The sequence below is a fragment of the Crocuta crocuta genome, unplaced genomic scaffold (assembly GCF_008692635.1).
Source record: "Crocuta crocuta isolate KB4526 unplaced genomic scaffold, BGI_CrCroc_1.0 scaffold64, whole genome shotgun sequence".
Lineage (NCBI taxonomy): Eukaryota > Metazoa > Chordata > Mammalia > Carnivora > Hyaenidae > Crocuta > Crocuta crocuta.
Window position 1 is genome coordinate 10873908 of NW_027530640.1, and position 14392 is coordinate 10888299.

Here is a 14392-nt window from a genome sequence, read left to right on the forward strand (position 1 = left end):
CTGGGGTGCCTGAGTAGCTCAGTAGGTAGAGCATCCAGCTCTTAATCTCAAGGTGATGAGTTCAAGCCCCACATTGAGCGTGGAGTCTGTTTTTTAAAAAATAAAACATAAAACCTCAAAAGAAAAGGGATATGCCTGGGTTCTACCCCTGACCTCGTTAGTCAGAATTGATAGATTTTTATTAAGCTTCCAGATGGTTCTGTTATACAACCAGTATTGATTTTCCATGGGCCCAGGAGTTGCCTGGAGAATTGTTAAAAATAGAGATTCCTGTGCCCCACCAGAACTATTAAATGACGTTTTCTTAGTGTACAAACAGGAATCTCCATATTTTGTAAACACTCTAGGTGATTCAGTACAAGTGTTCTGAAGACACATTTGCAGAAACACTATCTTAGAAAGTGAGAGACGAAATGTGGATGGGAACAAAAGGAAATTTGAAAAGGAAGAAAGAAATAGAAGAGCTTCTCTTTGGCCATGATCCTACTATAGTCCTAACCTCATCAGGGTTGGCCCAAACTGTATGTAGTTTGTGTGCCAGGGAAGGGGAAAGTCCTTCCTCACTTGGCTCATTTTTAGGAGTCAGTTGCTTGTTGGATATTACTTGTCATGCCTAATGCTATTCCCTGTTATGTCTTTACAGAAGCCGGGTCCCTGAGGTCAGTGCTCAGTAAAGAGTCTCATTCACCCTTTGGGCTGGACTCATTCAACTCCACTGCAAAGGTCTCTCCGTTGACTCCAAAGCTTTTTAACAGTCTGTTACTGGGTCCCACTGCCTCCAACAACAAAACAGAAGGCTCTAGCCTTCGAGACCTCCTTCACTCCGGTCCCGGAAAGCTTCCACAAACCCCCTTGGACACAGGCATACCCTTCCCCCCGGTCTTCTCTACGTCCTCAGCAGTAAGTGTCCTTTCTACAGCTTTGGCTTTTGCTGCTTTTCCAAGGAAGAGCCATCAGAGATCTGACAACTAGGTTACAGTATATATGGGTGCCTTATGTTCTCTTTGTTGTCTGTCTAGCTGACAAGATCTTTACAGTGCGTTTGGGAAATGTTTGAGATCCTTGTAAACAGTGAACCTTTTGTGCCATGTTAAGAAGTCAATAGAAATTGAGACATTGAAATTTTCAGTCAATAGGAATCACTATTTTCTTAACAAAAGCAGGCATTATTTTTTTTTAACCTAGACAGTACATTCATACTACTTTTTCTTGTATATGTAATAGATACCTCAAACATAACACATCTAAGACTGTATGCCAGATCTTCCACCCGTAAGCCTCCTTCTCCTTTAGTTTCCTCTCTTGGACATGAGCATCTGCATTCTTCCCGTTGCTTGGCCAAAAATCTTGGAGTCATTTGGGACTCCCCTCTGTCACATTTCCTATCCAATCTTCCAGAACATACTTTCAGTTTAATCTTTAAAATGTATTCAGGGGCACCTCAGTAGCTCACCAGTTGAGCGTCCGACCCTTGATTTTGGCTCAGGTCATGATCCCAGGGTTGTGGAATTAAGCACCGCATCAGGCTCTGCGCTAAGCATGGAACCTTCTTAAGACTTTGTCTCTCTCCTTTTGCCCCTCTCCCCTACTCACACACTCTGTCTCTCTAAAATAAATAAAAAATAAAAATATATTCAGAGTCCACCCATTTCTCATTAGCTCCACCACTTCCTCTCTGGTCTGAGCCAACATCTTCTCATTCCTGCATGTTTGCAGTAAATTCTTTACAGGTCTCCTTTATTTCTTCCCTTTTCCACTCTATAGTTTGTGTCAACACAGCAGCTAGAGTGGTTCTTTTTAAATATGAGTGATTTCATTGACATGAGTTTTGTCAGCTATGCTGAAAATCCTTCAAGGGTTTCCTATTTCTCTCATAATATAAACAGAATCCTTTCAGCGGACAATAACGCTCCAGCTTTATCTGTGCAGGAGTCTTCCCTGCACTTCTCTGACTTCACCCACCACTTTCCTTGTACACTCTGCTCTGGCCACACCCACCTTCTTACTATTCCTTGAATGTGACCAGGCAAGAATCCTTCTTCAGAGCCTTTGCACTTTCTCTTTTCTTCCATCTGGAACTCTCTTTGTCATGTAACTACAGGCTTGTCATCATTACTTTCATCTCCTCCCTTCTGAAATGTCACCTCCTCTAAGCCTTCTTCTTAAACCACGCTTTGTAAAGTCTGTCACAACTCCATCTTCCATTATCTGTTTTCTGTGTGCTTACTATTCTTTCCATAACATTCATTACCATGTTTGATTTATAGTAGGTCTTCCCTCTCCTTAAAGGATTTTTGACTGTTTTATTCACTGCTATATCATTAGTGCCACAGTGTTTGATACATAGTAGGTTCTTGGTAAGCATTTAATGAGTAAATTAATTCACAAGACAAAAATTTTAATGATGTAGTGAGGGGCACCTGGGTGGCTCATTCGGTTAAGCATCCGACTTTGGCTCAGGTCATGATCTCATGGTTTGTGGGTTCGAGCCCCGCATCGGGCTCTGCGCTGACAGCTCAGAGCCTAGAGCCTGCTTCGGATTCTGTGTCTCCCTCTCTCTCTGCCCCTCCCCTGTTCACGCTGCTTGTCTCTCTCTCTCTCTCTTTCTCTCTCTCTCTCTTTCTCTCTCTCTCTCTCTCTCAGAAATAAATAAAACATTAAAATAAATAAAAATGAATGCATGAATGATGTAGTGAAAAGTCTCCTTCCCATGATCATCTCCCAGCCACCTATTTTCTTTTCTGGAGACCAATCATCATATGCTTTCTTCCTCCTCTTTTTACTCAGATCTTCTACACCTTGCTTTTCTGTTTTTACTGTGTATTGTCTTAGAGATCATCTCAAGCAAGTACATAAACATGTTTCTCATTCTATTTTATGATTAATAGCTAAAATTCAATGAGCTGTGGATGGTTGAACCCTGTACGGTGTGGGTTATTTGTTTCTCTTTTGCATTAGTGACTTTAAAATTACTTTTGGCCCTCTTTTATTTGTACTTGCTCTAACCCTTAGTTCTTCTTTTTCTTTTTTGGTTTTCCCAGGAAGTTCTGTGATTATATGCACTTTGTAGAGATAATGATCAGTGGTACTTCAGGCTTAGGAATACTTCAGGCTTTTTACACAAACCCTCTCAGTTCTGTGACATAAGGTGTGTCACTTTGATTTCTAAGCCTGAGCTTTCCCATCACCTGGAACATGTGAGAGATTCACAATGAGGTGATAAGCAAGGGAAGAATTGAGCATTAGGAGACTACTTTCAGAATATTTAGTTCCTTTTGAATACTTGGTTTACCACTTCATTGGGATATACTCCCTGGTTAAAACAAAAACAAGAACAATAACCAAAAAAAAAAACAAAAACAAAAAACCCTGCCTTGGCACCTGGGTGGCTCCATTGGCTAAGCGTCGAACTTCCACCCAGGTCATGATCTCACATTTGTGAGTTCAAGCCCTGTGCTCACAGCTCAGATCCCGAAGCCTCCTTTGGATTCTCTTTCTCCCTCTCTATCTCTGCCCCTGCCTGACTTGCGTACTCTCTCTCTCTTTCTCTCTCAAAAATAAAAATAAACATTAAAAAAAACTGCCTTGATAAGTCACTTTATTACTTAATTGAATCATTGTATCCTTGGGCATGCTAACCAGAAAAAAAAAATTATAAACCTCAAAGTAAATGATCTTTTTCACTCAATTACAGCATTTCGTGATCCTTGTGGTCCACATGCAAACCCTTAATACAAGGCTGGATGCTAAAGAAATTTCTTAGGTCTCCAGTCTCTTTAGGCAGATGGGAATTTTGTATACTTTTCTTTCATAAATGTGAAGCACAATATGAAAGATGGAAATTTAAGATACTGACTTAACAAACCCTCATTCAGTTAAAGGTATCTCAGAAACTTTTGTGAAACTTATTCGGGTAAATCAGAACTCCTTCTTTTGAATACAATTGTGAGACAGTTTTTTGAATCCTCTTCTCATGGTGCCTCAATCAGACTTACTTGATGGAATTGTATCTGGCAGGGAGTGAAGAACAAGGCCAGCCTACCCAACTTCCTTGACCACATCATTGCCTCAGTGGTAGAAAATAAGAAAACCTCAGATGCTGCAAAGCGGGCTTGTAACGTGACTGATACCCAAAAGGAAGTAAAAGAGATGGTGATGGGGTTGAATGTGCTGGACCCCCATACATCTCACTCATGGCTCTGTGATGGCCGACTTCTGTGTCTTCATGACCCCAGCAACAAAAACAATTGGAAGATCTTCCGGGAATGTTGGAAGCAAGGCCAGGTGAGTAAGAATAAGTAGTTACCCGGGCCAGCTGGCTGCTTGCCCACTACAGCTGCCAGAATAGTTTCAATTCTGTCTGGGAGATTTTCTGTCAGGGAGAAAAGACGTAGTAGTTCATTGTAGACCTCCTTGCTACTTCAGTTTTATGTGGATTTTTTTAAAAATCACAAGATTCCTAAGAATATATTGTGGTTCCTTCTACTTCTAAGCTGTACAGCTCTGTGTTCTTAAAAGGGTAGTTGAAATTTCTGGGAAGTGGTGATCTGGCATTAGTGACACTTTCAGAGGAAAATTCTTAAGTGTGATAGGGGTAGGGTGAAGGTGGGTAGAAAGGTGGGTAGTACTTTTCTAGGTAAATGTTTCAAGGCTGCACAAGTTTGGATGATAGTGTGATAACACTTCCTAAATTTTATACTTCAGCAGATGATTGAAAAAGAGGTAGGTTATGGAATGGTCTGTATAGTTTTTCATTCTCAATGTGAGGAGGTATTCTCAAAGGTTCATTTGTCAGCTTTTTGTCCTCTCACCTCAAAATAGTGGAAGATACTAGACCAACAGAAGTGATTTCTGTAGCATGCCCCCCAGCATGAGAATCAAGAATAATAATGGAGCAGTGACATGTTGAAACCTATAGATTCTGAAACTGGGAAAGAACAGTAAATCATCATGAGAAGAGGTTGTCCTCAGGAAACTTCCCATCCTGTCCTTTAGCCCTGAGCTAAAAATATTTCCTAAATGGTTCTGATCGGGATATTTTTTGTTTCCACAGCCAGTGCTGGTTTCAGGGGTACATAAAAAGCTCAAGTCTGAACTCTGGAAGCCAGAAGCCTTTAGCCAGGAATTTGGAGACCAGGATGTGGACTTAGTAAACTGCAGGAACTGTGCTATAATTTCTGATGTGAAAGTTCGGGATTTCTGGGATGGCTTTGAGATCATATGCAGTAAGTAGCTTTGATGATGGCAGACTGGAAAGGAAGCCCAGCTCTGCCCATGGACGCAAATTATACCCTCTTGGCAGGGGGACATTGTGTCCTGGTACTAACCAGCTAGCTCTTGCGGTGATCACATGGCTCCCAGAGCAAATGTGGGCTTAAGCACCCGCTCCCCAGGTCGCGTGGAGCACTTTTACTTTTGAAGCTGGAATCCTTGTGAGATGGAACAATATAGCATGTATTAAATAAAGCAGTGGGTGAGGAAAATAAAGCTCACCTAGTCCATTAGGATGGGTTACAAGTCTGTAAATAAGTTAGTCTTCTAAAACTTCCAGTCTGAAAAACCAGGCAGCAGTTAAATGAGCAGACTGTGGGAGTGCTCTCTGTCTTTCAGAGCGATTAAGATCAGAAGATGGGCAGCCTATGGTGCTTAAACTTAAGGACTGGCCTCCTGGGGAAGACTTTCGGGACATGATGCCTACAAGGTTAGTGAACTACAGTGGGTCATCTTGAGACCCTCTGCCTTGCTGAAGCATCACAAAATAATCATAGAAAACTGGACTTTGCCTCTTTGCTTTTTCTTCCTCTTAACAAGCTAAGTCATCCTTCTTCATCTTCTGTAGGTTTGAAGATCTGATGGAGAACCTTCCTCTGCCAGAGTACACCAAACGAGATGGCAGGCTCAATCTGGCTTCTAGGCTACCCAGCTACTTTGTAAGGCCCGATCTGGGCCCCAAGATGTATAATGCTTACGGTACGAAGGAGAAGCCGTATTGCCCTTTTTGGACACTACTTTCCCCCATTTCACCTATAGAGGGAGATATTTAGTCAGGGTCCTGTATAGAGATAATAGAGGGCAAAGTGGCAGGGTACTAGAGAATTTAACAGTAGCCAGGATGGTTTTGGGTTTGTTTGTTTGTTTTTTAAGATTTTTTTTATTTTTAACTAATCTTTACACCCAACATGGGGCTTGAATTTACAACCCTGAGATTAAGAGTCACATGCTCTACTAACTGAGCCAGCCGCACACCTCAGGGTGGGTTTGAATGTGTTTGCTTTTCACATATTGATTTGCATCACGTCTATAATTTGTATATCTACAGTAATTAGAAAGTTTCCTCTCAAACATTCTGTGCAAGAAGACATGATTCTTAGTTTTTAAGAGCCTTGATAATATATAAAATAGCAGTGACGAAAACGGAGTTGCATGCCACCCTGCCAGCTCTTTGTGAAGTCACAGTAAGGCCATAAATCACTGTGAAAGCCAATCTTCAGTTGAATGTCAGTAATGCCGATATCTGTTTTGCTTTTAAAGGAGAGATTGTTGGGGCGCCTGGGTGGCTTAGTCGGTTAAGCGTCCGACTTTCACTTGGGTCATGATCTCGCGGTTCGTGGGTTCGAGCCCCGCGTCGGGCTCTGTGCTGACTGCCAGCTCAGAGCCTGGAGCCTGTTTCAGTCTGTGACTCCCTTTCTCTCTGACCCTCTGCTGCTCATGCTCTCTCTCTCTCCTAGAAATAAAAAAAAAAAAAAAAAAAAACATTAAAAAAAATCTTTAAAAAAATAAAGGAGAGATTGTTGGGGCACCTGGGTGGCTCAGTCATTTGAGCACCCAGTTTCCGCTCAGGTCCTCATCTCACGGTTCTTGAGTTCAAGCCCTGCCTAGAGTTCACTGCTTTCCGTGCAGAGCCCACTTCAACAATCCTGTCCCCCTCTCTCTTTTTTCTCTGCCCCCCTCTGCTCATTCTTTCTCAAAAATAAACATTAAAAAAAAAAAAAAAGGAGATTGTGTTGTAAGGAGTAGAATTGGTTCTGTGAATGGCCAAATCTATAGTGTCAGCCAAGCTAGAAATCAATCTTAAAACATGAGAAAAGAGATGAGGAGAGTGATTTCTTAATAAACAGATATACTTTACTCTCCCAGTGTTACCCATTTAAGAACATCTTCGAGTATGTTCTCACTTGTAGGATCCGTATGGATTTTTCACAATATTGCCCTTTCACCCTGCATATCCTCCTTTTCCCTCAGGCTTAATAACCGCAGAAGATAGAAGAGTTGGCACAACAAACCTTCATTTAGATGTGTCTGATGCAGTCAATGTGATGGTGTATGTTGGGATCCCCATCGGGGAGGGTGCTCATGATGAAGGTATGATTTCTATAACTCACAACTTAAGGAGGTGAGGCTCAGCCTCAGGAGTAGAATCAGGTGTCGTCTTCCTCAGGGCCAGTGGCTTTTCCGAAAGCTGTCCTAGGCCTGATGCATAGTAGGTGCCCAGTGGATGTTGCTAAGTGAAAGGAGGTTCCAGGAGAGAAGAATGGTACTTGTGTATCTCTGACCAGAGTCTTTCTCTTTCTGGGAATGCTCCCTTTCCACGGAGTGTAGAGCATCCAAAAGAGGAGTGAAGAAGGAAGGGCAGCTTGACTCACTTGGTCCATTAGCCAGATAGTTGTGGGGTAACAGATGATAAAGCCAGTTTATCTGCACAGAATTGAAGCATCGAAGTGACATTTTGCTGCATTTTTACTCCTTGCCATCTCAGTATAAAATTAATATGTGGGGCGCCTGGGTGGCTTAGTCGGTTAAGCGTCCGACTTTCGCTTAGGTCATGATCTCGTGGTTCGTGGGTTCGAGCCCCGTGTCAGGCTCTGTGCTGACAGCCAGCTCAGAGCCTGGAGCCTGTTTCAGAGTCTGACTCCCTCTCTCTCTGACCCTCCCCTGCTCACGCTGTCTCTCTCTCTCTCTCCTAGAAATAAATAAAATAAAATAAAATTAAATTAATATGTGTTAATTATGGACATTTTAGAAAACGTAGAAAATGTTAAAGAAAGAAATAAGTAACTCAAGATCGCACAGCTCAGGAATTATCGGTGTCATTATTTTGGTATATTTGCTGCCACACATTTGCTTTTAATGCTATACACCTGCACATCCTTCAGTTATGCTGTCCTTTAAGGGATTATAATAGACCAGCATTACAAGCCTACCCTCTTAACTTGCCAGAGAAACTTTATGTTTCATGGCCTTATATCCATAGAACCCTAGAGTTTAAAGAGGTCTTGAGAAAGTATATGGAGTCTGTCCACTTACAGCAGGAAATAACCTGCATTTTGAACATAAGATGTGGCTAAACAGTTTGAGCAAGAAACAGGTTTTAAAAGAAAACTCTCCCTCCAAAAAAAACGTGCCATCTCTATTAAGTGAGGAAGATTTAGGGTTGCTCTTACTGTGTCTAGAAAGCTTAAATAGGAGTTTTGATTCTCTGATTCTACCTTACACTGTTCCAGAGAGACAGAGAATAGTAGAGACTAAGCTTGTTTGAATTGAACATTTTGCTTTACTCAGAGGAAGTGAAATGCCTGGTTACATGGAAAAGTAATTTTGCTCTTTTCAGAGGTACTCAAGACAATTGATGAGGGAGATGCTGATGACGTGACAAAGCAGAGGATTCATGATGGAAAGGAGAAGCCTGGTGCTTTATGGCACATCTATGCAGCCAAGGATGCAGAAAAGATCCGGGAGTTGCTCCGAAAGGTATGCCCCCGAGTAGGCTCTCCACTCATGGATTAAGGGTCTAGGGGTGATGAGACAGCCTGTTTAGGGTTTCTTGTGTGGAGTTTCTTGGCTTTAAAGACCTATACTTTTTGTCCAAATGCCCTGAAGGTCTGAATCCACACCTGTATGATGTTGAATAGAATAAAGCAGAAGATTGGTCCCAATACAGACATTGGTGTAGGGAATTGGATTTATGCTGTTAATAATTTTTATGTATTGATTTTGCCATCTTTGGGTTTGGTTATGGCTTCAGGTTGGAGAAGAGCAAGGCCAAGAGAATCCCCCTGATCATGACCCAATCCATGACCAAAGTTGGTACCTGGACCAGACCCTCCGTAAGCGACTCTATGAGGAGTATGGTGTGCAAGGCTGGGCCATCGTTCAGTTCCTGGGGGATGCTGTCTTCATACCTGCTGGAGCCCCACACCAGGTGAGTTCCACTTGGTTCCATAGCCTTCCTTATTTCTGATTTTCCTAGTAATAGATATATAAATGGCTACACTGCGCTGACAGTTCTTAAACTGCAACTTATTTTTTGCTCTTTAATTTTCTTCAGTGTAATTCTAAATGCGCATTTGAAAATTTTTAAATAAGGGAAAAAGTGAAAGTCCCAACTCAGCTACCTGTGCCATGCCCCTTTTCCATTACCTTGCCCTGCGTTCTCCAGAAGTGGCTTGTGTATATTTTTCCAGATCCTTTTCTGTGCGAATACTAACATTTTCATTTATAAATTTATACTTTTTTCTGCTTTTGTTTTTATGAAAATGGAATATTATAAGCATTTCTCAAGTTTGGGGGGGTTTGTTTTATAAACTATATCATGGATGTTTCCCATATGTTGCTGAATCTCCAAGGGCTCTTTTCCCTCTGTACTTTTCCCCTCCCAGGTGCACAATCTATACAGTTGCATAAAAGTAGCCGAAGACTTTGTATCTCCAGAACATGTAAAGCACTGTTTCCGCCTGACACAGGAATTCAGGCATCTCTCTAATACTCATACAAACCATGAGGATAAACTGCAGGTAAATAACTCCTCCTTCACCCCCACTCTGTCTCCTCATCTCCTGCTTGGCTACATACACAGGATGATCATCTGCTTTCTGAGAGTACTTTATGAGAAGTATTACTAGAGAGATGATCCTCCTCCACAGAGTATTTAATGAGTCCTCTTCCGATTTACTTTTAGAGGACATATATCTTTTAACCTAATCATTTCTGCCGTCATCTTCTGTTTCTCTGCCCCTGAGAGATAAAGTATTTCAGTGTTAATAACTGACTGATGTCTCGCAGGTAGGTGGCGAAAGCACTGTGGCAGAGCGTTCCATGCATGTTTCCAAGAAGGGCATTTCCCCAGAGCTGCTTCTCACAGCATGTTTCTGTGCATACTCCATTCCTTAATGTCCTGCTACACACTTCAATCCATGTCCCTAAGAATTGTTGGGTGCTTTAGTAGCATTAAAAAAAAAGGAAGAAGAAGAAGGAAGCAAGATTCCCTAGGCAGAACTTCAGCAATCTGAATATACAGTCTCCCAGCCTCCTGCAGGTGGATTCAGGCACCTTCAACCCTGAGTCTCCTTTTTGCTGTTCCTTTTTAAAAATTAAGAACATGGGTGCCTGGGTGGCTCAGTCGGTTAAGCTTCCGACTTCAGCTCAGGTCATGATCTTTCAGTTCATGGGTTCATTGGGCTTTGTGCTGACAGCTCAGAGCCTGGAGCCTGCTTCAGATTCTATGTCTGCCTCTCTCTCTGCCCTTCCCCTTTTTGTGCTGTCTCTCTCTGTCTCTCAAAATAAATAAACATTAAAAAAAGTTTTTTGGGGGCGCCTGGGTGGCTTAGTCGGTTAAGTGTCCAACTTTCGCTTAGGTCATGATCTCGCAGTTNATTTTGCCTCAGGTCTTGATCTCTGGGTTCATGTTCTGAGCCCTGCCTCCAGCTCTGTGCTGACAGCCTAGAGCCTGCTTGGGATTCAGTCTCCCTCTCTCTCTGCCCCTCTTGGTCATGCTTCCTCTCTCCCTCTCTCAAAAATAAATAAACCTAAAAAAAATTTTTTTTAACATTTCAATCTTAAAGTTCTTATTACAAAGTACAATCACATTGATAGATAACATTGATACTATAGATGTAATGCAAATATGCAGATTTTCACGCATATTTTCAAACCTTACCTACATTAGGTCTCTATAATACGTCACCTCCAACCCTCCCAATCCTCTGTCACTGCTCTATTTTTTTCTGTAGTATTTTTCACTGTCTAACATATTATGTATTTTTTCTGTTTGTTTGTATCCCTACTAGAATGTAAACTACTTAAGCTCCATGAAGGCAGGGATTTTACTGCTCTCTTCACTGGTTTTCCCTAGCATGATATCTGATACATACTAGGTACTCAGTAAATATTTGTTGAATTAATACAAAAAATTTTTTTAAGTTTATTCATTTTTGAGAGACAGAGTGCAAGTAAGGGAGAGACAGAAAGAGAGGGAGACACATAATCTGAAGCAGGCTCCAGCCTCTGAACCCGAGGTGGGGCCCAAACCCGCAAACTGCGAGATCATGACCTGAGCCAAAGTCGGAGGCTTAACTGACTGAGCCATCTAGACATCCCAATACAAAAAAATTTAAATAAAGAATAGCAAAAGGGAGCTTATGTGCCCAGTACCCACCTTAAGAAATAAAGCATCCTTGGGGCGCCTGGGTGGCTTAGTCGGTTAAGCGTACGACTTTCGCTTGGGTCATGATCTCGCGGTTCGTGGGTTCGAGCCCCGCGTCGGGCTCTGTGCTGACTGCCAGCTCAGAGCCTGGAGCCTGTTTCAGTCTGTGACTCCCTCTCTCTCTGACCCTCCCCTGCTCACGCTGTCTCTCTCTCTCTCTCTCTCCTAGAAATAAATAAAAAACATTAAATAAAAATAAAATAAAATAAAAAAGAAATAAAGCATCCTATACATACATATTATACAATATACACATACAGAACAACTACATTATTGAAACTTCCATATACCCTTCCCCATTCTGTCTCTTTATTTCCCTCCCCGGAAATAATTGCTATCTTGGTTTAAAACTGTCTTTTGCCTATTCACTTTATTTTAGTAACTCTTAACTATTCCTTCCTGTTTCACGTATAATATGTGTTCCTCTTAGGCAAAATAGAAAATGCAAGAACAAAGGGAGAAAATATCCAATAATCCTACCTATCCACTGTTGTTTTAGGGCATTCCTATTAGCTATAGGACCTTGGGCAAGGTTCTTAACCACAGAACCTTGGTTTCCTTGGTTTCTCATCTGTAAAAATGAGGGTGATGATAATAGAATCGACCCCATAAGACTGTGGTAAGGATTAAATGAAAGTCAACATAAAAAGCTTAGCAATAATGCCCAGCACTTACTAAATACATAGATGATGGTCATTAGGTAGCCTTTCAAATGATTTCATCATTTTTTTTTGAATATAGAGCCTATATCCTCTGTGATTTGTAAATCATTTATAGGATTGATTTGGGAAATACGCAGTCCTCATTGAAAGACTTCCTTGCTCACTAGTAGGCTTTATAGGCTGTGTAAAATATATATCTTTATTTGAGAATATAATATGGGGCTGCCATGAACTGACTGTGCTGATTGCTCTCTCCAGGTGAAGAATATCATTTATCACGCAGTAAAAGATGCTGTCGGCACCCTCAAGGCTCATGAATCCAAACTGGCAAGATCTTAGGCATGGAGAAATTGCTAACTCCCCTGTGAAGCAGGTCTTTCACTCACAACACATACAGGGAACAGCAGGGTTCTCTGCTGGAGCAGAGGCCCTTCGCTGGGAGCCAGTGTGGTCAGTATTACAAACTCTCCAGCCACTCTTTTCTACGCTGCCTCAACACTGAAGGTTGACCCAGGAAAGTCGCACTGTTCACACACAGTTTCAGACTCCAAGCCAAGGGTGCCACATCCCCATCCTGTGGTCTTTTGGGACTCTGAATTGCCTGAACCTTGCTGGGCTTTCCTGCGCATTCTCGTGACTTGAGAGTCATGGAAACCGGGAATGTGGGCACACCTTTCTTTTCTTTGTTCTCTTGTGCCTAGTTAAGTGGGAATGTGTTTGGAGGTAGGGGGAATCACATAACTGGTACAAGTAGGGGCTAATTGCTTAAACACACCTGGTGGAAGCCTGACAGTGTCTCTGCACGTGACCTCTGACACAGCCCATCCCAGGAGACGGGGTGAAGCCATTCTCCACAATCTCTCCCATGAACACTGGAGTCTTGCAGGACCCAGGGAGAACCCACTGCTTTTCCCAGGAGGCTCCAGGATTAGGAAACGTGTGTATTTAGTGAAAAATAGGTTTGTAGTGAAATAGTTACTATTTCATGAAAGTAGATATTTTTAGAATTTTTGAAATACCACAGTTGTTTTCCTGGATTATGAGGAAAGGCACATTACATTTAGTCTTCCTTTCGATAAAAATCTTTGAAGAACTATGATTTTTAGAAATCAACTGCCCATTATAGCACAAAATCAGCCAAAGCAGAATTGAAAAGAATTGGCTTTTTAGGATTCTTTTAGTTTCTTCCCTTCCCATCTCAGTCCTGTCTTGAGGGAACAGCCATCTGAGAAAGAACTTTGTCACGTCTGAGCTGTGGTGTTTTAGAGATACACACACTGGTGACGCAGGAACCATTTTCACATATTACCAGCGTTCCCTTGGGACTCCTTACATTTCTGAATGCAAAGGAAAGTTTGATTTCCTACATGAGACTTTTTGGTTTTTTGGGTTTTTTGTCCAAAAATATTTTCAGCAAAACTTTCCAACTCTGTGGAGTTTTATTAAGAATTTATTTGAAAACGATGGAATTCATTGGCCCATAGATACGTTGGAAAATGTATCTATCTTCTTTCCAGCTGTACTGTAGTACCGTGCAGGCTTGTTTATACATTCACAATTACCTTTTTTTTTTTTTTTAAATAAAAGTCATTTACTGTAGAATACGTTTAATTTCACTTTCTGTATTTTAATTTTGTTGAAGGGCTGATTGGGATTTCCATGTTCTTATTAAAAATCTAACAAATCCGTTTGGAGTCGACTAAATTCTTCTGTGCCAATCATTCTAAAAAGCAAAGACAGGTTGAAGGTGGGGTTGGAGGTAGGGGATGGTTCATTTTCCTGACCTTCATTACATTGCTGCATCCAATTACCCTTTACTTCCTGAATTTGTGCCCATTTGAGAGAGGAAATGTGCCAGGTCATTGTGGTTTATGGGTTTGTGGGGTGAAGGGAAAAGGGTAGCAGAAGAGATGGGTTTTCCATAGTTGATACTGTGTGAATGGAATGGGAAAGGTGAGGGGGTCTTTAACCTTCCTGGAGCTGCGGGGGGCGAGCACAGTGGAAGATGGCCTGAACAAGGTTTTAGGCAATCAGTCATGGGATTCCTCAAAGCAGGAGGCCCAGCTGCCCACATATGAAACATGTGGCCCTAGGTCTACCTTGGAGTTGGTAGGAAAAGACCCAAATGGGATATTTTTTTTAAGCAGCAATTAAAGTGGCTTGAGGAATAAGGACAGATTACATTCCAATTAGAAAAGGCCTTTTGAAGAGGAAGTTGTAAAGAATAGCAAGAGGGGTCATCGGAGGCTGC

At 41.8% G+C, this 14392-nt stretch overlaps 1 protein-coding gene across 1 annotated transcript in view; it reads left to right on the forward strand.

Annotated features, from left to right (window-relative positions):
• The window catches only part of KDM3B (lysine demethylase 3B), a 58632-nt gene extending 44805 nt beyond the window's left edge, over positions 1-13827 (forward strand). Inside the window, exons 15-24 of the mRNA XM_077768886.1 lie at positions 644-900; positions 4018-4284; positions 5054-5225; positions 5611-5701; positions 5840-5970; positions 7243-7362; positions 8609-8748; positions 9023-9199; positions 9657-9791; positions 12400-13827. Of these exons, the coding sequence (XP_077625012.1) occupies positions 644-900; positions 4018-4284; positions 5054-5225; positions 5611-5701; positions 5840-5970; positions 7243-7362; positions 8609-8748; positions 9023-9199; positions 9657-9791; positions 12400-12480 (1571 nt within the window). The 3' untranslated portion in view covers positions 12481-13827. The remainder of the gene's footprint in view (positions 1-643; positions 901-4017; positions 4285-5053; positions 5226-5610; positions 5702-5839; positions 5971-7242; positions 7363-8608; positions 8749-9022; positions 9200-9656; positions 9792-12399) is intronic.
• Positions 13828-14392: the final 565 nt, after the last annotated feature.